General features: G+C 30.0%; 1 protein-coding gene across 1 annotated transcript in view; it reads left to right on the top strand.

The window, feature by feature from the left end:
* The first annotated feature begins 5881 nt into the window (after positions 1-5881).
* Positions 5882-27927, top strand: part of crm (cramped chromatin regulator) — a 72311-nt gene continuing 50265 nt past the window's right edge. Inside the window, exons 1-5 of the mRNA XM_075378532.1 lie at positions 5882-6014; positions 15218-15486; positions 17951-18202; positions 23369-23572; positions 26718-26908. Of these exons, the coding sequence (XP_075234647.1) occupies positions 15237-15486; positions 17951-18202; positions 23369-23572; positions 26718-26908 (897 nt within the window). The 5' untranslated portion in view covers positions 5882-6014; positions 15218-15236. The remainder of the gene's footprint in view (positions 6015-15217; positions 15487-17950; positions 18203-23368; positions 23573-26717; positions 26909-27927) is intronic.

Below are 27927 nucleotides of genomic sequence, written 5' to 3'. Positions count from 1 at the left end.
TGAGTTCTTTTACTGTTGTCTTTATATTTCGCGCACACTATATCGTTCATTTTACAGGCTTCGTCTAATTTATTAATACCGGAATTGCCCCTTTTCATTCTTTTCTTGAACTTTGATACTGATACCCTGGTAAATGATCCTCTACCACTAAATAATCGATAGCTTTGTTTAAAACGGTACTCGTCGCCTTAGCCATTATGAAAATATAATTCCGCGACCTGTTTTGCTGTTCACCTTCATCATCTTTCCCATCTCTATTAATAAACGACAAAAAAAAGCAATAGTTTATCTAAAGCCATCGAATTCGTTTTCAGTATACATTCGGTCGCAGTTTTATAGTGTTCATTTCAGCCTTCAGTTTGTTTTTATCATGCTCATGAATTATTTACGTTATATACGTTTTGTTGTCTTCTATAAATTCCTTCATTTCATTCTCTACGTATGTTATGAGAGTAGTTTGCAAGAGATCTTGGGTAACGAAATTTTCGCTTAAACGTTCGATGTTTTCCTTTACTTAGTTCTTGCTGTTAGTTGTAGCAGCAGTGTTAAAGGTGACCTCAAACGACTGCAGTATGCGCTGGTTGTATAATCCACCGGGTTGGTCTAGTGGTGAACGCGTCTTCCCAAATCAGCTGATTTGGAAGTCGAGAGTTCCAGCGTTCAAGTCCTAGAAAAGTCAACAGTTATTTTTACACGGATTTGAATACTAGATCGTGGATACCGGTGTTCTTTGATGGTTGGGTTTCAATTAACCAACTCGTCTCAGTAATGGTCGAATTGAGACTGTAATAAGACTACATTTCATTTTCACTCATACATATCATTATCTGAAAGGTAATTATTACTGGAGGCTAAACAGGAAATTTTCTCGCCTAGTGTATATATATATATATGAAACTGAGGATTTGGATATTTCAATAAAATTCTTCATCAAAATATATATTAGCTTTATTCAAAGTCCTTAAAAACTTAAAAATTTGTTTGATTTCTGCACACGAAGCAGCAAAAGTTCTGAAAATCAGGAATTATAGTGAAGTCTTGTAAATGAGATTTATGTAAACACTTGGTGTACGAAAAAAACGCACTTGGTGTATAAAAAATTATATTTTATGAAGAAAACCAGTACAATGTAATGGTGCAATAAATGGCCAGTCCTGGCCATTTATTCCACCAGTCAGATCTAGCAAGTAGTACATTAATTAGTCAAATAATTGTATAAAGCAATTAATACCAGAAAGTATATTATAAATCAATATTTTTAAATTCTATGGAAGCAAAGATAACTACTAGCTGTGCAAATATCTTTACTATAAAATTATACATTAGAGGACAATTTTTTTTTTTTTGTCTTCAGTCATTTGACTGGTTTGATGCAGCTCTCCAAGATTCCCTATCTAGTGCTAGTCGTTTCATTTCAGTATACCCTCTACATCCTACATCCCCAACAATTTGTTTTATATACTCCAAACGTGGCCTGCCTACACAATTTTTCCCTTCTACCTGTCCTTCCAATATTAAAGCGACTATTCCAGGATGCCTTAGTATGTGGCCTATAAGTCTGTCTCTTCTTTTAACTATATTTTTCCAAATGCTTCTTTCTTCATCTATTTGCCGCAATACCTCTTCATTTGTCACTTTATCCACCCATCAAATTTTTAACATTCTCCTATAGCACCACATTTCAAAAGCTTCTAATCTTTTCTTCTCAGATACTCCGATTGTCCAAGTTTCACTTCCATATAAAGCGACACTCCAAACATACACTTTCAAAAATCTTTTCCTGACATTTAAATTAATTTTTGATGTAAACAAATTATATTTCTTACTGAAGGCTCGTTTAGCTTGTGCTATTCGGCATTTTATATCGCTCCTGCTTCGTCCATCTTTAGTAATTTTACTTCCCAAATAACAAAATTCTTCTACCTCCATAATCTTTTCTCCTCCTATTTTCACATTCAGCAGTCCATCTTTGTTATTTCTACTACATTTCATTACTTTTGTTTTGTTCTTGTTTATTTTCATGCGATAGTTCTTGCGTAGGACTTCATCTATGCCGTTCATTGTTTCTTCTAAATCCTTTTTACTTTCGGCTAGAATTACTATATCATCAGCAAATCGTAGCATCTTTATCTTTTCACCTTGTACTGTTACTCCGAATCTAAATTGTTCTTTAACATCATTAACTGCTAGTTCCATGTAAAGATTAAAAAGTAACGGAGATAGGGAACATCCTTGTCGGACTCCCTTTCTTATTAGGGCTTCTTTCTTATGTTCTTCAATTGTTATTGTTGCTGTTTGGTTCCTGTACATGTTAGCAATTGTTCTTCTATCTCTGTATTTGAACCCTAATTTTTTTAAAATGCTGAACATTTTATTACAGTCTACGTTATCGAAAGCCTTTTCTAGGTCTATAAACGCCAAGTATGTTGGTTTGTTTTTCTTTAATCTTCCTTCTACTATTAATCTGAGGCCTAAAATTGCTTCCCTTGTCCCTATACTTTTCCTGAAACCAAATTGGTCTTCTCCTAACACTTCTTCCACTCTCCTCTCAATTCTTCTGTATAAACTTCTAGTTAAGATTTATGATGCATGACTAGTTGAACTAATTGTTCTGTATTCTTCACATTTATCTGCCCTTGCTTTCTTTGGTATCATTACTATAACACTTTTTTTGAAGTCTGATGGAAATTCCCCATTTTCATAAATATTACACACCAGTTTGTATAATCTATCAATCGCTTCCTCACCTGCACTGCGCAGTAATTCTACAGGTATTCCGTCTATTCCAGGAGCCTTTCTGCCATTTAAATCTTTTAATGCTCTCTTAAATTCAGATCTCAGTATTGTTTCTCCCATTTCATCCTCCTCAACTTCCTCTTCTTCCTCTATAACACCATTTTCTAATTCATTTCCTCCGTATAACTCTTCAATATATTCCACCCATCTATCGACTTTACCTTTCGTATTATATATTGGTGTACCATCTTTGTTTAACACATTATTAGATTTTAATTTATGTACCCCAAAATTTTCCTTAACTTTCCTGTATGCTCCGTCTATTTTACCAATGTTCATTTCTCTTTCCACTTCTGAACACTTTTCTTTAATCCACTCTTCTTTCACCAGTTTGCACTTCCTGTTTATAGCATTTCTTAATTTCTGATAGTTCCTTTTACTTTCTTCATCACTAGCATTCTTATATTTTCTACGTTCATCCATCAGCTGCAATATATCGTCTGAAACCCAAGGTTTTCTACCGGTTTTCTTTATTCCGCCTAAGTTTGCTTCTGCTGATTTAAGAATTTCCTTTTTAACATTCTCCCATTCTTCTTCTACATTTTCTACCTTATCTTTTTGACTCAGACCTCTTGCGATGTCCTCCTCAAAAATCTTCTTTACCTCCTCTTCCTCAAGCTTCTCTAAATTCCACCGATTCATCTGACACCTTTTCTTCAGGTTTTTAAACCCCAATCTACATTTCATTATCACCAAATTATGGTCGCTATCAATGTCTGCTCCAGGGTAAGTTTTGCAGTCAACGAGTTGATTTCTAAATCTTTGCTTAACCATGATATAATCTATCTGATACCTTGCAGTATCGCCTGGCTTTTTCCAAGTGTATATTTTTCTATTATGATTTTTAAATTGGGTGTTGGCAATTACTGAATTATACTTCGTGCAAAACTCTATAAGTCGGTCCCCTCTTTCATTCCTTTTGCCCAGCCCGTATTCACCCACTATATTTCCTTCCTTGCCTTTTCCAATGCTTGCATTCCAATCTCCAACTATTATTAAATTTTCATCTCCTTTTACGTGTTTAATTGCTTCATCAATCTCTTCGTATACAAACTCTACCTCATCATCATCATGGGCGCTTGTAGGCATATAGACGTTAACAATCGTTGTCGGTTTAGGTTTTGATTTTATCCTTATTACAATGATTCTATCGCTATGCGTTTTGAAATACTCCACTCTCCTCCCTATCTTCTTGTTCATCACGAAACCTACTCCTGCCTGCCCATTATTTGATGTTGAGTTAATTACTCTAAAATCACCTGACCAAAAGTCGCCTTCCTCTTCCCACCGAACCTCACTAATTCCTACTATATCCACATTTGTCCTACCCATTTCCCTTTTTAAATTTTCTAGCCTACCAACCTTTTTCAAGCTTCTAACATTCCACGCTCCGACTCGTAGAATGTTATTTTTTAATTTTCTGGTGACCCCTTCCTTAGTAGTCCCCACCCAGAGATCCGAACGGGGGACTATTTTACCTCCGGAATATTTTACCAAGGAAGGCGCCTCCATTATTGCTATGTGAAAATGCAGAGAGCCACATTTTCTTGGAAAAAAAGCAGCTGTAGTTTTCCATTGCTTTCAGCTGCGCAGTACTCAGAGGACTGAGTGATGTTGATACGGCCGTTTAAGTCGTCCTGACTCACGCCCCTAACAACTACTGAAAGAGCTGCTGCCCTCTTTCAGGAATCATTCCTTAGTCTGGCTCTCAACAGATACCTCTCCGATATGGTTGCACCTTTGGTCCAGCTACTCTGTATCCCTGAGCACTCAAGCCCCCTCACCAACGGCAAGGTCTCATGATTCATAGAGGAGGTAGAGGACAATAAATCCTTAAATTGCATTCAAGTTAGTGTTGTAATCTTGGCCAAACAAATGAAAAATTATTAGAAATTAGAAATTGTTTTATTAAAAAATATAATGTGGAAAAATGTTGTATTGATAGAATAATTTTAACTATTTACTTAGATTTTTATATGAGTTTTACATCAAAAATATTTAAATAGAAGAATTTTTGTTGTTACATGTAAATAAATAATGTTTTAATTGAAAAATGAAGTACAAACATTATTTTTTAAGTATTACATGACAAAATGCATTTATTTGTTATGTTTAAATGCTAATATTTACTTAATTTGAAAATATTTTAATCAAGGTCAGATTTTTGTTCAGTTTTAGAAAAATTTTTTTTTATTCAACGACAAAGCACCTGTAAAATGATAGATGATAATTTTTCTTGCTACGTAAATATTGAATTTTTTATAAAAGAATAATAAATTTGGTCTTTCAAAGCAGTTATTTCTAAAGAAAGTATTATAATCATAGGACTACAGAAATTATTAACCGAGTGTCGTCAGCCCCTATTAATTTTTACTTGTGTCGCTGGGTAATTATTTTTAGATGCCTGCTTGTAGTTGCGTTATTGCAACATAGCATTGGGTATTTATTAACTATGATAAATAATAATTCATATGCGCATTAACGTATTATGTTTAATTAATTTTATTTAGTAAATTTATTTATGTTTTAACTAAATTTTCATTTATACTTTTGAATTTTTGTTTGATGCAGTTTTAGTTCATATTTATAACAAATTATTAATGCCGACGGGCGGTATTTTTATCTTTGCGCGAAGAAATATTATCGGCTTCTGTGCAGTTACTTTTGTCAACAGCGGGCGTTTTAAAAAGTTATCTTAGGAGTAACCAAATTGACAGCTGTTGAATAATATGCCTGTATTACATAACAAAATACCTTAATAAACAGTATACATATCCGAGAAATAATTTTCATTTTTATTATTTTTTTTTTCATTCAAATAAAATTAAATGATAAGACCGTTTTGTTAAGAGTTGTTATCCATTGTATCTGTATGTAGAAGGGATAAACAAGGAAGCTTTATTATCATTATAAACATGTTTTGTCGATGAAAGTGTTTAATTTCTCTTTTAAAGATATGCGCTAATTTTAATGAATGGGTTTTTATTGATCTAGATTCCAAAAATTGATTTATTTATACGGAAAAGTTATTAAAATTTTATGGTATTTCAACATTCATTTTACGTCCTAGTGTAGAGCTGTGAGTTAACGATGTTGTCTAACCGTGAACACAGTGAAAAAAACATGCTTTATTATTGGATTGTATTCACTTTTGTGTTAAAAATGTGAACTTTTTTGTTTACCCATGGATCAAAGTTGACTTTTCTACTGGTAATGAGGTAAGATTTTGCTTTAAAAAGTTAATTAACTATATTTTAATATTTGTTGTAATTGCAACCGCCATTTGCAAAGACTCCATTGAAATGTTATTTTTCATTCAACGTTTACGATAATGAAATATTTATTTTTAATAATAATGTTTGCAGGCTTGTTCTAAAATTTCTGTTTTATATTTATGTAAAAGAAAAATTGTAATAAAAGTTATGTTAATACCCGTTGTTTATGTGCATTCCCTTTAGGGCCAAGATTTACGTCCTAGGTTAGAGAAATATTTTCTCGTAACGAATTAATAATGCAGCCTTGTCCGATATGAATTTTGTTTCTGTTTACTTTAAATTTGGAGTATTAATATTGAATTATTTATTTTATATAATTTTACAGTTAATTACTCAAGGTTTTTCATTTTATAAGTTGTTGGTATAGCTACGTGTAGATCAACAATTAGGTTAATAGCCGTGAATGTTTCCTTACATCGTCTTTATTAATAAACTTACTAAAAGATTTCTATTTGTGTATATTTAGCCGTTACTCTTCATTTTATTTTAATTCATTTTTCGTAGATTACTTCTGTTTTTATGAAATTAGGTTAATGTTGTGACATAACCTTAAAAAGTGTATTATAGGTAGTGTGAAAGTAACCTAGCTGTGATAACATGACTCGTTTAAATATTTTTCGTTTCCTGACCATAAAAACCCCTTTTTTCAATTTAGTCTACATTGTATGTTTTTTAGTTACTGCTTTTTTTAATAATACAATCTGTTTATTACAGTTCCCAAAGTAAATATTTTGTTATTGTATAATTTTGGATTATCTTTAAAAAATCATTACTGTTTAGTTTTATTTATTACGAGTAGGTTTATGAAGAATGTTAATTATCTTTATTTACTATTTAAAATGTACATTTTGTTTTCTTCTGGAGAAATCCATCTGTTGTGTTTAATTATTTTCTTTCTATTTGTAATCATTTTTCAATTATTCTTATAGTTTTATTTAGTTTTAGTTGATTTATGGTGGATTATTAGTTATATTAATTTACATTTTTGGGTTTTCCTAAAAATCCGTATTTTATTTTTATGCAATAAAATGATATCTCAATATGTGTAATTGTATATTATAAGTTGCAAATTATGAATGTTTTTTCAGTCATCATTTTAAATGCACATATTTGTATTTTTTTGTATTTAATTACACTTAAGTTTGTGTATGTGAAGTTACTTTTTTTTTACTTGATTCTATTTTGTTATTAACTATATTGTTTAAAAAAATAATTAATTATGCTTATACTTTGTAAGCCAGTAAGTGAAATTATAGTCTTCTATAACCAACCACTTTAACTGTTTTATCAATTCATATCTTCATTTTTATAATAATTGTATTTCAAAATAGCTTTATATTCTAAATTAGAAAAAAGTGGTTTGAGTATTTAATAAATTTTATAAACATTTCAATCAGCAAATCAACTCTCTTCTAGTAGATTTTACTTTAACTTGGAGAAGAGTGAGAATTGACAGACATGTATTCAGTACCACATCATTTCAATTTTCAAAAATTAATCAGTAGATGATGTTGTCATTGTCATTATTAAAGATTTTACACATCTTTAAAAATTAAGGTCTGGTAGTTTATGTACCCTAAGTTGAGAACCATTGCACTATAGTTTAATAGAAAGCAATTTTATTGTATCTTGGTTAGTTAATTATCTAATATAACGTTAACTTATTAATAAGTTAACTAAGACCACGTGTTTATATTTGTAATATTTTTGTTGACTATCTCGTTCTTACCTTGAACCTGACTGAATGAGAATGCTTATTAGTTTTTACAAGTTTAAATTATATTAGATTTATTATCTTATATGCTTTAATAACAAAAACCTGCACATGCATATTTTATTAGATTATGTAATTTTGTAGCAGGATCCATAATTTGTACTCCTTTTTATTCAAATTGTAAATGATAAATGAGATTGTTATTTAATTAGTTTCCAGCACTGTTATGTTTTCAAAATATGCAGAGAGTGAGCTATGCTAAAGAGTTATTGAAATATAATTGTAAAGAGAATTAAACAGTTATTGAAGAGTTTTATTTTTGTGATATGTCTGAAAATAACATCAAAGAATGTCTGTTGCTAAACTTTTAACAGATTTGAGCACTCTGTGTGGCATGTTCCATTACTATAGGTAGTAGGTAAAGTTTCTTTGTGATAGAACAGTATTTCATTTTGATTATTTTATTTGAGGTCTTACAGATTAAAGACATGGTACATGTGGTGGGAGGAAAAGGAGAGGTTTTAGAAAAGTTGTTAGGAACTGTGAAGCATTCTGATGAATTTAAATATCTTGGGATAACATCTGATGGAAGAGATACTATGGATATTATGAGTAAGATTATAAAGGGAATTATGAAGAGAATTGTAAGAAGGTTGCATTCGGTGTTGTGGAATAACCATATCTCAATGAAAAATAAACATAATATTTTTAAAAGTAGTGAAGCATATGGATCTGAGCTATATGGACTCTACATGAAATGGTGAAATTTCATGATTGCAGTAGAGATGATTTACTGGAGGAGATATTGCCAAGTTACACTGACGGATAGTGTCAGAAGCAATAGAGTAAGAGAAATTATGAAGGTCACATCATCTTTGGTAGAAAAGGTAGCAGTTAGTAAGCTACTATGGTGATAGTATGGTGATAGATATGGTAATGACTATATGGTCATATGCGCAGGATATGACCGTAACGGCTTTAAAAAAATTGCAAAATAATAGTTATTTTTTTTAATTTAGTTACCATAAAGAAAACATTGATGAGCCTGTCAATAAAACTTTTGTATTATTTAGAGATATGTGGTTTTGGAAAACTTCCTTCAATATATCCATTCCCATGCAAACTAATTGTTTAGGCTGTATAATCACAGCCTAAACCACATTTCTGTTGAATCCAAATTTTATGTTTTTGTTACCTAAAAGTCCTGAGTTTATTCTGTGTGAAGTTTACATATCATCTTCAAAAATATTTGTCTCCAGAGTAAATCAGGACTTCACGTATTTGGATGGATAAGGTTTTTCTTTGAAATTGGCAATTTTGTTTGTTGACTGCACTATTCATCTTAAAATGAGCTTCATCTAACATCAGTCATTTTTAAGAAAAATATATGATCTCAGTTCTAAGCAAGATACGTTCATATATGAGCCATATATAGTTCTTCAACCATATATATCTTGTAAGGGAAGAGATTTAAATCAACTTGTGCTATTCTTTGCAGGAACACTATTAGAATATATATCTATGTAAATCTTTTTAAGGATTTCGAAACATTTTTGTACTTATTTAACCATCAGTAGGCATATTATTTTGGAAGTACTGGCATATTCAGGATTTCCTTGTATATACTTCCAAACATTTTTTTCATATCTGCTCAAATGAAGTAGCTGTTGATTGTTAAATAATTTTAGTTGTGCAAGTTATTGGATATTATTTCTTTGAAATATATCTTGTAGTAACATGATTGATTAATTATTTTTGTCAGGAATGGATAGGTGTGCTCTTATGGATAGTAAAAGACTACTCCAATATTTTCTTGGACAGATTATGGTAAAACCAGAATCATACTGGTGCTACAAAATGCAGAATTAATTTAATATGCACATTTATCTACAGAAGTGGTTAAAGTTGGCATTATTGTATAAAAATAATATACAAAATAATAAAAATATATGAAATAATGATAAAGTATGTGAAAGTACTAAATAAATATAAGTAAAAATAACAATTTAGAAAACACTAATGGAAATTATTTTAGCACATATTTAAAACGTGTTAAATGAAATTGCAGAAAATTCTAGAGTTTTTTTTTTAACTTATAGGTATATAATATCTGTTTGGTTAAAAAAATTTAGTTTTATTTAAATAAATTTATGGAAAAATATTTCTAACTTTAAAATGTCTACGAAAACATAATAAAGCGCTTTGTTTTATGCCAAAGTATTGTGCTGAGTTATATAAAATAGTTTGTTAACTGGTTTAATTGTGTTGGATATTGTTAAGGAATAACTTACTTCTTTTTTTATATCTTAGATAGTTTATTATAATTATATAAATTCATGGTTAAGTTAGAATTATTTATTTACTAATTATCGATCTATATGTTTCATATTTATGATCACACCAAATAACATTCCATTTTTTTTTTGCTCTTTTTTTCCTCAACTATTGTGATGTACTGTCAAAGAATGTAGTGGCTCATTTTAAAACTTTTTGATTTGCTTTTCACTAACTGAAATGAAATGAAAATGGAAAATTTATTAGGGCAAAGAAATAATACAAAAACGGATGAAAGAAAAAATAATAAGAGCATAGAAGTAATAAATTATGGGGCACCTGTTGTATGTATATATTTTTTTTGTTAATGTTAGTTAATAATTCTTTATTTAATTTTATATTTTTGATGCTGTCATTTTGTTTTTTTTTATTTTTTTCTTATTAGAATTTTAGTGTATTTAATTGGTGTTTATCTTCAGTAATTTTATTTCTTGTCTAATTTGTATTGCGACTGGCACTTTGTTATATACATGTGATAATTAATCTCTTGAAAAAAATTATCAGTTAATTTAGTATTATTTATGTATTACATATAACATTTTATGAAAATAAGTTTCTGAAAAAATTATTTATAACTTTCTCTTGTTTAGTGATACCAATGAAATTTTTAACGTGAATGACTACACATACTTGCCTATAAAAATAGACATGTTTACTTATATATACCATTGTTCTGTTCGTAAATAAATTCTTAAACAGTATTGATTTCTGAAAGTCAGTGAAGTTCTCCTGTTTTGAAATAAGTATTGTCTCGCTGATTATCTTGTTATGTAGTTTTACTGAAAGTATGTGATATCTCATATTACGTTGGCTGCATTCATTATTTTATATACATTTGAATATATAACTTTAAATTTTTCTTCATAAATTGGTTGATGTGTAGTAAGTATATCTGGTTCCAATTATTATACAGGCACTTTTTTTATTTATTTTGATGTCAATTTTTTTTAATTTGTTTAAATTAGTTCTTGTAGAACTAATTTGTCTTTTTTTTGTAGATTTTGTCATTTTGAATCCATTTCTCTATACTTATAATATTTCTAGTATTTAAATTTTAGTAGTCACTCATATTGCTGTTGCTCATAATGCTTCCCTGATCAAGGTTTTACGTGTTTTATCGTAATCCGTCTAGATAAATACTGGAGCAGTTTTTTTTATCCATAGAAACATACCTATTTATTTCTGACATGATCTACATGTAATTTTTATTATCATGTACAAATAGGGTTATGTAACTTTTGGCTTGCCATTAGTATAATATAATAACGAAGAGGTTTTAGGATGAATGGGAAAAGAGACAAGGTTTTTGGGAGAATTTTGTTAAAAGAAGGGCATAGTTGATGAACTATAGGGCACTTGAGGTTAGTGAATTTGATCTGAGAAGGAAGTGTAGATATTAAAAACAGAAAGGGAAAACAAAGAGAATGTAGGATGTATTGGTGTAAGATGTATATTGAAATTAAGAAATTTTCTCAGAATAGAAAATATTGAAAAAAATTATTTCATACAAGGCAAAAAATAATTGAAATTGGATGAAAGATGCTTATTACATGCACATTAAAAAAAAATATCAAGAAAAACCTAGTATGTGGTAACCCCTACACCTGCTTCTGGATTAGTGAAACCCACCATTATTATTCATATGGTTATTTTTACTCTTCAGTTTAATTCACTTACACTTTTGATAAATGTGTTGAAATAATTTGGGAAATATAAATCGGCTAATTTAGATTTTCATTTCTAGTAGATTTTTATTAGTTTTTAAAATTGTACTTGTTATATCATTATTTGTATCTTTATTTTCAAAACTTAAGTTTCTTATAGAAAAATAAAATATTACAATAATGTAGGTAACACATTAAAATTCATAAAAATAATTTGTTATTGTATTGTTCAATGTCTATGTTGTATAGTATATTACAGAGAACAATTAGAAAAATTATTCATTAATTATTTTTTTTGTTAACTACAGTAAATCGTCTACTTCAGCTGTAGTTGATTAAATAAAAGAAATCTTTGACTAATAATGTTTCAGACTGTTTACATTTTAATTCTTTTTCATGCGTATATGTATATATATTTCTACTTTTTTTTTCAAACATTTTATACCACTGTATCAAATAAACTTATTTTAAAAACAATTATTTAAATCCACCAGATACAGTTCAAATAGAAAGTAAGAATACTCACTTTCAAAGTAGCGCTTTCAAAGTTTTACTACATCATCAGCAGACAAATTTTATATTACACACAATTATAAATTAAAATATTTTGTTAAAAATATAATTAAAATTAAAAAAAAAAATTAATTATATACTAGTGTCACAGTTATATTTTATATATATACCGTGGTAAGATAAGTGATTCATTATCTTACATATCTTAAGTAATGAAGATGATTCATTATCTTACCATGTTAGATAGAAGATTTAACTATGACGTTAGTGTATATTTTTTAAAGTCAATTTTAAGACTCGTATTCCTCCTTACTATTATACAAATAAAAATAAATAACTTGATCCACCAAGTACAGAATAAAATTAAATTATGTAGGATGACACACTTTTGTATCATTATATATACGCAAGAGTACTTTCACGATTTTCTCGCACCTTCAGTTGATACAATCTTTTAATTGTTCACACATTGTTTAAGACATTTTAGAGAGATTTTATGTTTATAAATATAAAAATGGATTCAGCTTGATCAACCAACAGAGTATGAGAATGACACGATTATAAAGGCTGCTATAGAGAGCAGCATTTTATCAAATATTGTTAATTTTCAGTTTAATATATTTAAAATCCTGCACAGTATCAGTGAAAATATTGGCTAGCGAAATCAAACACACACACAAATTCATTCTTTTTTAAGATATTTATTATTTTAACTTTCAATTAATATTTTTATTATTTGACGACATATCTTTATATATGGAATTTTTAACTTTAATTTTAAGTTTTAATTTTGATTTTAAAGTTTATATCCAAACTTCTAGCAAATTCTGTTTTATTGTATTTATCAAGAATTTATTTTGTTAGTGGTGTGTATTATATGTAATTTTACGTGAACAATGAAAAGATTGCATCAACTGCAGATGCGAGAAAATCGTGAAAGTACTCCTGTGAATATATGATGATAAAGGTAGGTGTCATCCTACCTAATTTAATTTTATTCTGTACTTGGTGGATCAAATTATTTATTTAAATATATATATATATATATATGTATGTATACTAATGATTTTTTTATATTTTAACTATATATTTTATAATTGCATGTAATTTATAAAATTTATCTGTTGATGTACTAAAATTCTGAACTTAAATATATGAGTATTGTGGGTGAAATCTTTCGCTAGCCGTAATTTGCTAACGAAGTGTCTTCAGGCCTATCTTTATATGAACCTATTCTCCTACTTTAACTATAGAAACAGCTCCCGAGAGATTGCCATATAGTTTTGAATCATGTGTGTGTGTATATTATATGTATGCATTTTTTTTTTGAGATAATGTAGCAGGAGACTTTCTTGTTGTGGAATACAAAGGGTGTAGCATTTTAGAGAATATAAAGAGGTTAAATTCCATCAGTTGAAGCAAATTTTAAATTAAACTGCTTTCTGAACTAAAATGTTAAAATCCAGGGTGCAGGATTTAATTATTAAATAGGATTATTCCTTAAAAAAATATAGTATTTGCTTATATCAAATCAACCAACTATTTTCGTGTTAAACACTATAGCCTATGAAAAACATTTTGTACTTTACATATATGAGGGTGGACTGAGAAGTTTCCGGCCTGACATATAGATGACTCCAGCAGGTCTAATTTCTTACTGGTATTCTATAGTATTATCCTTCACTAGCTTGTATATAAAAAAAATTCAGGTTAATAGCTCTGTTAGTCTAGGTTTGACAAAGTAAAAATAAAATGACCACATCTAGCGTAAAAAAGTCTTATTTCACCATGATAACACACCAACATATTTGTCTGTCGTTGAAATGGCCAAAATCAATTAACTGAAGTTGTACTTGCATTCCCAACAGCTTTAATTGTTAGATTTAGAACCCAGCGACTATTACTTGTTTCCTAATCTCAAAAAATGGCTTTTTGGACTACAATTTGAGAGTAACAAGGAAGTCATAGATGCTGTAAATAGGAATTTTGAGGAGCTCAACAGATCGCATTATAAAGTTAGTAAAACTTTATTAGAGCACCGTTATAAGAAGTGTATATGGAGATTATATTGTATGTATAGAAGTCTTTAAGGAGATTGAAAAATAAAAATATCCAAAAAAAAACTTGCTTTTGTTGTCAGGTCGGAAACTTTTCAGCCCACCCTCGTAAAATACTTAAGCTTAAAAAAAAATTACTATATTCTGTTGATGATCTATTAAAAAATTGCTACTAATGTGCTTAAATATTTAGCCATCAAATCATTAAAGTTGATATTTTATTGTATATAAGTTTTATTTATTTATTAGCATAAAATTATTTCATTATTATTATTTCTTACAATAATAATAATTTTTATGTTTAAAAACTACAACTATTTCTTCTTTTTTTAATTTATAATGTTATATACTTTGTATTACTGCTCAGATCAAACATTTTACCTGATAGTTTTCATTGATCATTCCTTTTTTTCTTTTGTGTGGTTGAAAAAGAGATATCTCTCTTTTTTTTATAATTCTTCAAGTAATAAAATTTGTTTAAATATTGATTAATGTATTTATATACTAAATCAGACAAGATTACGATAATAAGTAAAAGTTATTAATTCACAAACCAAACTCAACCTAGACATAAAATTGAACTAACTTTTAGGTTAGTAAGAGCTTGTGTATAAAGAATGGAATAAATATAAATAAATATATTCAGCATTTTTAAGTTAAATTTGTTATGCAATGTTAGAAATAGTATTAAAGTATTTTACCTAAATATTATGAAGTAGTTTATACAATCATATTAGTGCATTTGTAGTGTTGCCGGAAGATTTTAAGTGGTGAATTAACTCGTATGTCTGTATTATTTAAGTCATTAATACTTATTGCCAAACATAGGATTTATTTTTTATTTGTGTTTATTTATTTTTTTAGATATGTTTGAGAGGGTAGTATGGAGCCAGTGTGCAATGGTCTCTTAGATGATGAGACAGCAGAGGTATTAGGTTCAGTGACGCATACACAACTTCATGAATCTGAAACCGGTGATAAAAGTTCCAGTATACAATTAAGAACCAGTGCTAGAGTATTTAAAAAATTAAAACTTGATTCGCAACAGCAACAACAACAACAGCAGTTACAGTTACAACAAGCTGCTACAGCTGTTAATAGTAATCCAGGTGCTGTTGCTGCTCTCAAAAAAGGTATTCTTTTTTTTGTAATGAATTTTAAAATTATTATTTTACTATCTTGTAAATTGTTTTATATCATTCAATATGATATATCTTTTTTTAATAATGTGTTTTTCTGAGATGGAAATACTTTTTTTGAAGTTTTGTATATCTTTATTTCTCTCTCTACTAAGGAGAAACAGTATACAATGTGCTGTTCTTAGTTAAAGGAAAACATTAATTTGTTGCTTTGCACTATTTATTCTTTATGATAGTTGATGTATTTTTAGGATGCGGGGTAAAAAAAGGCATCAGTCGAGTTGATTCTTTTTTACTGATGTTCATTGCCAGTTTCTGTGATGAACAGAGTGAAGAGATCACTTATAAATGTGTATATTACTTTCATTTTTGTGGGATTGGTATGCTGATACGTTGACGTATTCGGCTCGTCAAAGAGGATTAGAGGAAATCACCTGACTCCTCACTTTTCCTAGTAAGTTTGGAATAGGTTGCTTGTTATTCTTGAGGATGTTTGTGTAATTTTCAAGAGTGGCTTTGCCCTCTTTCTGATTGTATACAATTATTTTAATTATAGCATTTTATGCAATGTGTACCTACTTTCTCGTGTAAGAGTTACCATGAATATATATAATGATACTATGGTATTGATGGTACTAATTTTTATCTGCATTAGACATTAATATTTAATTCTTCCCCAGTAATTAATTATTGACAATTACTTTTAGTCTTATGACTAATTATTTACAGAAAATTTGTTTTACTTCCCTTTGATATTACATGTCCTTATTCCACTATAATTCTAAAGTAAGGTGTTCTTCAGAGCAGAGCAGTGAATGCTATGAACTTTGGAATTTAATTACATCAGGAACACTTTCCTTTGTGAGTAGCCACATGATTTTGAGCCATGTATTGAATACTTCTCTCTTGTACCTTCAAAGAAACTATCCAATATTTTATAACTTGCTCCAAGACTCCTTTTTAATGTTGCTTAGGATAGTAAGAGGTTTGGCTGATAAATTTTGCACATACATGTGTAGCATGGAAATGAAAAGAGATATTGGAATGAAATACAAAATGAATAAAAGTATAATACCGTAGCTACAAAATGCAGTATTTTTTTCAGTATAATCCCTGTTTAAACTGATACATTTTTCCCAATGTGTGACAAGTTTTTGCATTCCATAACCGCCAGAAAAATTCTGGCGATCTTTCTCAGATCCAAGTGGCCACAGCTTCCTTCACCTCATGGTCAGTGGTGTAATGATTACCTTTGAGATCCCTCTTGAGATGAGGCTTATCTTGATGAGGTGAGCTTATCCTAAAATTATTTTAATATAAAAGTGATATTGTTATAATTCTTATAATATTAATTCATTTGTGTAAGGTATTTGTTTAACTTGCCTCTAACATAGAACGTAGACTGTTCAAAGCCCAATTATATTTTAGTAATAATGGCTGCTCTTTAACATTGTTCTTCAGTTACTACAAAACCTGTTTTTTAATTCTTAATTAACAACATTGGTCTAGTGATCCAGTAATAAAACAAACTAAACGCACTTACTGTGTGATGAAGGAATGTAGCTACCTAGAGGTTCTGAATGACTTCTGTTTTAAGTCACTTATATCAGATTTAAGTGGAAGTCGCATGGAGCTAAATCTGGCAAGTATGGTGGTTGCAGATTAGACTCAAACTTCAGCTTGCAGAGAGCCATCAGAGTTTGCGTGGTACCCGTCGTGCACAGATTTTACGGTAACTCAATTGCTCAATAATATGGCCTACTCATTCTTTAGATATGCCTAACTGAATAGTGATGCCTTGTTGGATGATTCACCAGCCACTTTGAAGCACAAATTGTCCACCTCCTTTCGATGTTTCTCATCAGTCACAGAAGCTGGTCGTTTGCTATGAGGTGTATCCTCAATTGTTGCTTTACCAGCTTCACATTCACAAAATTTCAATGCTCACCTATTCACAGTACTCCTGTCAACAGTTTCACTGCCATAAACCTCTTTTAAACGAAGAAAAATATTGGGAGGATTCATATTTTCTGCTGTTAAAAATTTGATCACTGTTCACTGTTTTAACCATGTTGACATATTGGCTGTACTCGACTCCGTTTTAACTGCTAATGAAAACAAACCGGTAAACAAATTTCAATTCACTATCACAGGTTTGTAGAGGGGATTTTAGCTATTATGTGCTGCCACACCAACTTGATAGTACTCTTTGTCTTCGTGTAGCACTCTAGTGTGCAAAATTTATCAGCCGAGTCTCGTAATTTGTGTTTCTGATAGTTGTTCTGGATAAGTCAGCTAACCTTCAAGCTTTTTTTCAGTATATAGAATAAATGTATATATCCTGCTTTATTATTATTAACTATTTTAACATGTGTGTCCAGAATTGCTTTTACTATTTTTTGATAAAAAATTAAACATTTTTACTAATAAAACTTCAATACTTCTTTTCTTTTTACAGATAACGATGACAAACTGGTCAATGAAACGAAACCTCGTGCTAGAAGAGCTCATGAGGTGTGGTCACCAGAGGATAAAAATGCATTTTTTGAAGCATTAAATGAGTATGGCAAAGATTTTGTTGCAATACAGCAACATATAGGTCTAAAAGCTAAAAAACGTGGTGAACAAGTTATTAAAAATAGAACTCAGGCAAGGCATTTTTATCATCGTACATGGCATAAAATTTCTAAACATCTTAGATTTCCTGATGGTACGTTCTTTTTCTTTATGCTAGTATTATGTTTTCTTTATGAGTGATAATACTTTTATTTGATTTACATGGTGGAAGGAGTTCATTTTGGATAAATACGTGAACTAGAGCCCTATTAAATATGAATTTAGGGGGTTTCATCGGGTTTGCAGTATCTGCATGAAGATTATAATATCTATGTATTTATTCGTGTAAGTAAATACAGGTTTTACCCAATTATAGTTACTGTTAATGATAGATGAATTATTATAGCATGTGAAAAATGCTAAGTCTAACCAGGATTTTAACCCAGATGAAAGAAAGAGATGAAACCAATCTGTCAATCTTACATTGATAGTATCAGTATACTATAAAAATATTTTTTATTTCCTTATCTATTATAAAATAATAATAATTCATTTTTATTGAATGTACATATTTTTCTATTAACATATTGATTTTTTTTTTTTTGTATCCTATCACTTTCTAGAACTGTTTTTTATTGGCTAATTCCTGTTTAATAGTTAAGTGTAGAAATTTTAATATATAAGATGCTGATTATGTAATCTTATATATTGTAAAAAATACTCATAAATTGTTTAATAAAAGGAAAAGTACAAATCTTTCTTAAATAAATTCAGTAATCAACTGTTCATGTAGCCTACTACTCGTATATATGTTTTAAAAAGGTTGTAAACAAAAATATGTATAATTTACATTGAACTATTTTTCCCCTTTTTTTACCTGTCTCAAATTTAAAAAAATATTCAGATCATTCACTTCACAATAAACACTGAAAGTAATTTTCTTCAATATAGGCTTTCACGTATTTAATAAAATTTGCAATTGCTTTTGTTAGTTCATTAATGTTTGAAATCCCATCTTTAATATTTAGTTTTCAGTTGGTCAACCGTATGAGGACTGTTGTGAAAACTACTGTTTTTAGATATTCTCAAAGAAAAATCTGGTAGTTTTATATCTCAAGATCTTGGTCAACCAAAAAGTCTTTTGAGTCCAAATAATGTCTGGAAAATGTAACATGGCTATTTAATTAGGAATGTGAAATAGCATTTTGATGTTGAAATTACCCACAATCAGGTTTTATAGGAAAGATGGTTGCAGGAAGCTGTGGGTCGATGGACGAGAACCCTCATCCCCAACATCAAGCCATGGTTGTCGAGAAGATTTGGTGAGGTTGATCATCACCTATCGCAGTTTTTTTACAGGACATGGTTCCTTCAATAGTTATTGAAGGAACCTGCACAAAATAGGCAAGAGAGAAGAGCCAATTTGCAACTACTGCAACGAGATAGATGATGCTGAGCACACCTTTTTTGAGTGCAATAGGTGGGACACACTTAGACATAGTAAGGCACTCACAGGTATAACTCCAGAGACAACAATAGACTACATGCTAAGAAGCGAGTCAAACTGGAATAATTTTGCTAGTTTTGTTAGACAAGTTGTTGTACAGAAATACTCCGATGAGAGAAGACAAGGTGTTGGCTAGAATAGGGCTGGGTGGACAGCCTTGCTGGTGAGGTCCAGCAGCATGCTGCGGTGTGTTGGCACTGATGAGCCACCAAGGACTCCACGGGTAACAGTCAGGTAACAGCACACTGAATACTGAAGGGACCCGGCGCCGCGTCGCGACGAACTGGGTCTGGTGTGGTGTCCAAAAGGGCAATATTAATAAAGAACTCTCAAAAAGAGCTAACCGGTAGGCCGACCTGCCATGCCGGTATATAGCTGGTAGGTGGGGAGGCCTATTTGAGTTTAAAAACACTCCCCTGGGCGGCGTAATACCAACAAGTCTGTCCGGCCAAGGGGAGCTGAGAGGAAAAAAATATATAAAAAAGGTTTTATATATGTATATATAAATAATTGTTATTAATTTTCTTCTTACACCATGATTAAATATTACCTGGCAGCATGAGACTGCAACAACAAAACACCAGTTTTACAATTGGTGGATGATATGTAATGCATAGTTTGTTCGTAACTTACAAATGAAAAAGATTATAGCATAAAAGTACATTTTATTTGTTATAAAAACTTGTATAAATTTTTCAACATACAGTGACACATATCTTCCAATGTTGAACCAGTTTTCTCATTTCTTCACTAGAATGCTGGCGATCTTTCCTTGATCCACAACCTCACTGTATTCTTTAGTTCATCATCCATAATAAAGGGCGCATACATATGTGTACATTGTTAACAACCTTCCTTGAATCATTCAAAGATTGCAGTTAATAATGTTTGAGGTAGTAAATAATTGTTGAACTATAAGCAAACTGCAACCATGTTTATTGACTTAAACGAATATATTATATTGTCTGTTGATTGCTGTTGAAAACATTTAGATAAATTACAAAATGCATACTTATAGAAGAGACTTGTATTTGATTTGTATGTGAAGAACTCAACACGATTGTAGTAATTGAAAATGAAATAAAGTGAATGAATAAATTCACGTGAGACATGTTAATGCATTGAGTGGTGAGACCCACTCATTCTGGTCGCTTTGCCGACTGGCAAAGCGACCAAAGAGGCTAGAACACCTAGTGGTCACTAGGAAAACTAACCCTTTCAATTACCATAATCTTAACAAAGGTATTAATATTCTGATTCTAATGATATATATTTATTTATTTATTGTAAAAGATATGAGGATTTTCACAGCTCCATATTTCGTTATTTTTTTCTGTTAACATAGCCATCCAGGTGAAAACCAAGTCTTTTCACTGAAATAAACGTGATCTGGGATTGCATTCCCATTTTTATCCTGTTTTATCTGTAGGAAAAAATGAAACTAATGAATGACCTTAATATGTAAGTTTTTTGATGGTTTGGTTTTTCAATTTATGAACCGTAGATCATTTTGTGAGCTTAATTTCTTAAGGGATTTTCTAGATAGAGATTAAATAATTTTTAATTTATGAAATTATGCAGTTAATCACAGTGATTGGTGGCTTGGGTCACCAAACCTAATATTAATGACTTATTGGAGACTTGCAGACTGAGGAAATACTTACCGAAACTTGTCTATAACATATTTTAAGCATTTCCTGTATAAAATAAATAAGCAATATAATAAGAGTATACCATCTTTCCAAAATAAAATAGCTGAAATAATATAAATAATTGGATACTGAAACTATATTATTCTTATTACTGTCGTTCTAGCTTCATTTATTATTTAAATAAATTATGTATTTTTGACTGGCTGTTGAGGATATGGGGTTATAGTTACATTAGGATCAGAACTTATGACTATTATACTGCAAAATAGTGGTTCTAAATAAAAAGGTGCATGCTTATAAATACAGGGTTATCATAAAAGAATGGTGCGGTTTCAGTAATTCATAGGAAGATTCTAGAGTAATTTCTAGATGTTATATTGGTATCCCTGAAAGCCTCCAACCCAAAAGTTTGTTTATCAGCAGTTGTAACCACAGTGTCAGTTCTTGTATTGTTGTGGTGAGTTTAGTGAGTTACTATGTTCTCGGATAAAGACAAAGCAAAGTGTATTTTATTGATGGCCGAATTAAAATCTGTAATTTTAGTTCAACGTGTGTTTCGACGTGAATTCGGAAGAGATCCACCACACAAAAATAACATAACACGTTGGTTCAATCGATTCGAAGAAACCGGATTGGTTAAGAAACAGAAATCAACTGGCAGGCCAAGTGTACCAGATGAAACGGTTGAACTAATTAGACAATCGGCAATTAGAAGTCCTGGGAAGTCCATCCCCCGTCGAATTAGGCATTCCAAAATCAACAGTTCGCAAAGATTTACATAAAAAACTGAAATTACACGCTTATAAAATCCAGATACTGCAGGAATTGAAACCCGATGATGGTGTAAAACGTTACAATTTCGCTGTTGAAATGTCGGACAGAATAAGTGAAAATGAATCATTTTGAGACGATATAATTTTTACAGACGAAGCTACATTCCATGTAAATGGATGTGTTAACAGACACAATTCACGAATATGGGGCTCTGAAAACCCACACACAATTATTGAGAAACAACGCGATTCGCCTAAAGTTAATGTTTGGTGTGGTGTGATGAAAAATCGTGTAATATGGCCTTTCTTTTTTGCTGAAAAAACAATTAATGGAGTTGTGAATCTTGACATGTTAACTGATTATTGCTTTCCTCAGCCGGATGAACTTGAAGTCGAGACCTGACACCTTGCGATTTTTTCTTGTGGGGGTATATCAAAAGCGCGTTGTTTATACACAAAAAATTTGCGACCTTAAAAACAGGATTAATGAAGCAATGACAACAATTAACGAAGAAATGTTAACTAATGTTTGGAGAGAAGTTGAGTATCGTTTGGACATTTGTCGAGCGACTAAGGGTGCACATATTGAAATTTATTAATTATGTAAAAAAATGTTTGAGACGACAAATTTGAAAAATAGAAAACATAAACTGTAAGTAATTCTGTTTTAATTTAAACCATGTTCAAAACCGCACCATTCTTTTATGATTACCTTGTACTATCAAACAGAATCACTGGACTATTCAAAATTATAATGTTTAACTATTAGCAAATGTTTGCATTAATATTAAATACTTTCAAAAAAGTAATAACTATTATTACTATTATCAAGTTATTTTTTAACATTAATAATATTACAAAAATTTTTCAAAATTTTTAAAACTTGCTTTATACTTTTTAAACATTATCATACTTTGCACGAGTTTAATTAGTAGGTTAATTTAGATTTCAAATTTAACATCATATATTGAAATTTCTAATATATTTATAAAATATCTGTTTGTAGATTTTTTTTTTTACACCCGCACCTTTAATTTACCTCTATACTGGGGGATGTTTACAAAAGTAATGGAGGAATATTGTATTGTCACCCGACCTTAATAACTGAAAAATGTTTTCAATCGGAAATGTCTGGAAAAAAAGAAAAGCAAGTAAAAAAGAAGTTTTTTTGTATAAATGATTTTTAAATTGTTGTACAAAACAATGCGTATTAGGGTTACTAGAAATTTCATTACATGAAATTTCTGAATGGTAATTTAACATACTGTAAAATTTGCATTTAGTGGTGGTTTTTTTTTACATTACTATTAAATATCAGTTTGTGTCTGTTAAATATAATCATAATTTTTATTTATTTACAAACAAATTATTGTCTTTTCTAATTTAAGGTGTTAAGAAAGCTACCAGGGAATTATATGGATTAATTAATTTTGGTGAATTTCGAAAAAAGGTTGGTTTCGTTACAGAAAGAAATTCAGTTAAATTGAATGAAATGATTTATTTTGGTTCTACTCAGATACGTGTTAAAGGAAAAACATCTCGTATTAAAACTCCTATTTGTAAAGCATTGCGTAAATTAAATGAACTTGAAGGTATGTTATTTTTTTTAAAAATTTAATAGTTAATCTCTGGGGTTGGTTCCTTTGTTTCACATCAAGGTTTTTTTTGCTTCCCCTTTTTTGTTGCTTTTTCTTTTTCCATTCCTTTTTCTCCTAATTTTCTGGTCATGGCTCTCCTTGTGGACCTGCTCTTATTTTCTGTTCATTGACTGTACATTAAGCCTTATTAGCTGCATAGCTTATTAGATTTAGACCATCTTTTATATAATCAATCTCTAGATTGAGTAAATAGTTCAGAATATGACTAATTTTATCAGTAATTTTGTTAGTAATCCAAGAGGTATGTTCAGAAAGTTTCCAAACCTTTTAGTTGTGCACTGATATGAAGTTAGGATAGGATAGGATTAAGATAGGATTGCTGTATAGACTAATCTTCTATTGTTGAATCATCCTAGTGTGGTTATTCATTAAGCTACCGCTGTTTCCTTATGAGCATAAAAACTGTTTTATGCAACATTCAAGAGGGCTGATTGATATTCATGAGCTGTGGATCAAAATTTAGGAATACATTTATAGCACAACAAACTATATATTCATATTTATCATATTCATCATTTCATGATGAAAATAATTTATGGTGATCGGAGTACCAGCCATATATGTTTTATGATTGCTTTACACGATTTAAGAACAGTCATTGATGAACAGAAGATAACCTATAATTTTAACAGCTAACATATGATGAAGCTTACATTTCACTTGTTTGTGCTGATCATTTGATAGTTCAGAAAAAAAGAAAAATAGTTCAAAATATTGACAGTACAATGTTTTTTGCAAAAAAATTAAAAATGCATTGAGTAACGGCTAAGTTTGACCAGCAACGTGCTAATACAAGAAAATCATTGCATTTTAAGAAGCTATATATACGTAGTAATAGTTTCTTTATGTTATTTTTCTGCATTTTTCCTCAGGTTTTCTCTTAGATTATTCATATTTTAATTTTCTCTTAAATTATTCAAATTTTAATAAAAATTTTAAATCTAAAATAAAATAAATTTCTTTTAAAAATTCATAAAAACTGCTTTAAAAAGTGAATGATTTAATCATTTTTCTTACTAATTCAACCTTTTGAACTTGGATTAAATTAAGGTTAGCAATTAGTTTTCAACTTTTAATAGTCAATATTAAAAGAATGGATTTTTTTTTCACTTTCAAGGTAATTTTTTAGTCATTCTTTTTTTTTAACATTATTTATAAAAAATTAATCCCGTATAAAAATAAGTATATACGTCATAAAATATCACTGGAATAATCTCAATATGTGATAAAAAATACATATGTGTTTATGTTTAATGTTTTAATATAAAAATAATATAGTTGTGAACTAATCCAGAAATAAATGAGAATTTTAGGTAAGGTTTTGGACTTCAATATTCTTTTTACTAAAATAAATATATCAATACAATATTTGTATTTATAATAATTATTAATAGTTGCTTAACATAGTAATTTCCTTAAAAAATAGAGAAAAAATGTTTAAGTGAAATTTAATAAACCAGTTAGTATCAAACTTATTCAACTAATCTAATAATATGGCTGATACACAAAAGTTTAGAATATGTGTTCATGTAGTTGATATGGGAAAGTTAACTTTTAAAATTTAAATTACATTACTGTAGTTTTAATTGTTTTATTAATAGGTAAATGAACTTGCTAAAAATTGATTAAAAATGTATCTTTATTCTGGTCATAATTTATACAATGCGATTATTCTAGCATGCATATCATTATGCTATACATTATAATTCCACAATAGACTATAATACAGAGATACTCACATTTTATTTGATTTGTGGAATGTAGCTATGCAGAACTGGTAATGTCTTACAGCAAATGATGGAAATATCCACAATTTTCCTGAAGGCAGGTCCAAACCCTTCGCACCATATTTTTTAACACCCTTTATAGGACATCAGGGCTAATGGAATTAATCTCTGCAGCAGTGGTTTGCTCCAGGTCTTAGAGTATATTGGTTTGCTTGATGTACACGTCCTTTCAAAAAACTGGGAACAAGGGGGCCACCGATCTTTTGAAATCATGCAAGCACCAAACATTTCTTCCAAAACTTTCATGGTGTTTTTGGATGTATGGCACATTGCCCTGTCTTGTTGCAGGTAACATTAGCATTCATCAACCTAGAGAAGAGTTATATAATTAACAATTATGTAACTCATAATTAAATCCTGATATGCATAATTATTAATCCTAAATTGCATAATTATATCCTGATATGTCAGACTGACAAGGGTTTCATTAAAAAAATTGGGCCTGTTATTCATCATTGACAAATTGCACATCAAACACTACCTTCTGTGAATGCAGCAGTGATTCATGTAAGATGTGTGGATTTTGTGTTTATCAATATCTGTTGTTCTGACTACTGATATAACCGCTAAGGTGAAAATATGTTTTAACACTAAAAAACACACTATCCAGTATTCCCATCCCATTGCATTCTACCTGGTTGATAAACCACTGGCAATATCTTATTCTTTTAACTGTGTCTGAGCTATTAGTTCCTATATGAAATATATTTGGTATGCACGTAGAACTAATTTTTTTTTGTAATCTTTTGTGCACTCCCTTACAATATTCTTGGCTGCAATGATAATGTACACAAACTTTTCTGTAGAGACTATTCAAGTAGTGCATATACCACTTCCATTTTCCCTTTTGTCAGTACTGAAGCATGCCTATTATTATTGCAACAACATTCCTTGCCTCTCAAAAGCTGGTAATTCGTATTACTGTTGAGTTGGCACAGGTGCACCTGGAAATCTAACATGAAATTGTTCTTTAACATAGCCATATGACTTGCTTCAACAATATATACGTATATACAATATATACATATGTACACCTCAACAATAAACACCCTAGACGATTTTCGCATACTGGACACTGATGCCTACCTACTGCTAGGTTAGCTAATTACATAGCCAACATCTAGACAGACGTTAGCAGCTAACTTTCAAAAATTGCTAAAATGTGGTTACTCAATGTCAGGGTTCTCAAGACAAATGATGTACACGATTAACAGATCATACTGTGTGTGTGTGTGTGTTTTATTAATTTGTTTTTTCTTAGCCTTATTAATTTTTGTTTTGTTTATTTGTAGAATGTGCTGAGGAGGTAAAATTACCATCTCGAGTAATAGTTGAATTAAAACCACGTCATAATGAAGCATGGGCTAGAGTTCAATCACTAGCTCATAATCCACGTGTACGAACTGAGTTGCCATTGAATAGAAGATTGGCTACTTTAATTTCTTTCTTTCAAACAAGATGGCGATTGCATGATGATAAACATGTATCCTTGAATATTTAATTAGTAGTTTTTATTCATTTCTTTATTTATTATCTAATGTTTGATATTGCAAATTATCAGAACTGAAATTAATGTAGATTTATTGGCATAAATCTACATTTATGTCAATAAATGTAGATATATGGTATCTATATTAATCTACAATAATGTAGATTATATTTCTGATATAAGGACTTAACAGCGATTGAAAATTGAATAGTCTTGCTCAATGAAAATAAAGAGTTCCACAAAAATCATATTAGGAAAAGTGCAAAGTGATATACAGTCTTTTCCGGTTTATTGGGACACAACAGGACTGGAGCATTTTGACCCAATTAAATGGCTGGCCCTAATAAATGAATTTGTAAATTGTAATGTATACAATACTGTATTGCATTAAACATAACTTATACACATATTCTACGTGCAAGTTCAACTGATACACATATGGTACGGTATACTGCAGACGCAAAAACGTAATGTGAAAACCAAATATTAAATCAGTTAATGAAGTTCAAAATACATGCTCATGTAACCTACGGTTAAAAATATGGTCTGAACTGTTTAAGTAGTTTGAATGTAATAACTAAACTAACTGAAAGGAAATGATCGATTGTTATTTTATAGTCACTTCAGATCTCAAAATAAAATAAAACATTTTTTCTGTTAAACATTTAAATAGAATAGATAGCTGTACATACACAACATAAAAGTCTCACCTGATTATTTTCTTTACAAAAATTCATCGTACCTGCACTACTGTTTTCATTTTAATGACATATAGTCAACAAAATTTGCACAGTTTTCATCTCCAATTGAGGACTGCCTTCACTTCATTCCTGCATAAAAAACCATAATTCCCATGCCCAATGTTTGGATGAGGCTCACTGTATGGGATAGTAGAAATTTAATAATAATGTTTTTTAAAAATTTTGGTCACAGATGAGCATCACAATTGTCAATCAGTAGTATGATTTTTCTTAATTTTTTCTCCAACTTGACATCCCAATTGCTAAGTCATT

The sequence above is a fragment of the Lycorma delicatula genome, chromosome 11 (genome assembly GCF_047948215.1).
Source record: "Lycorma delicatula isolate Av1 chromosome 11, ASM4794821v1, whole genome shotgun sequence".
NCBI classification, from domain to species: Eukaryota; Metazoa; Arthropoda; class Insecta; order Hemiptera; family Fulgoridae; genus Lycorma; species Lycorma delicatula.
The sequence above is the reverse complement of the archived record's forward strand: the minus strand, read 5'-3'. Positions and strand labels throughout refer to the sequence as shown.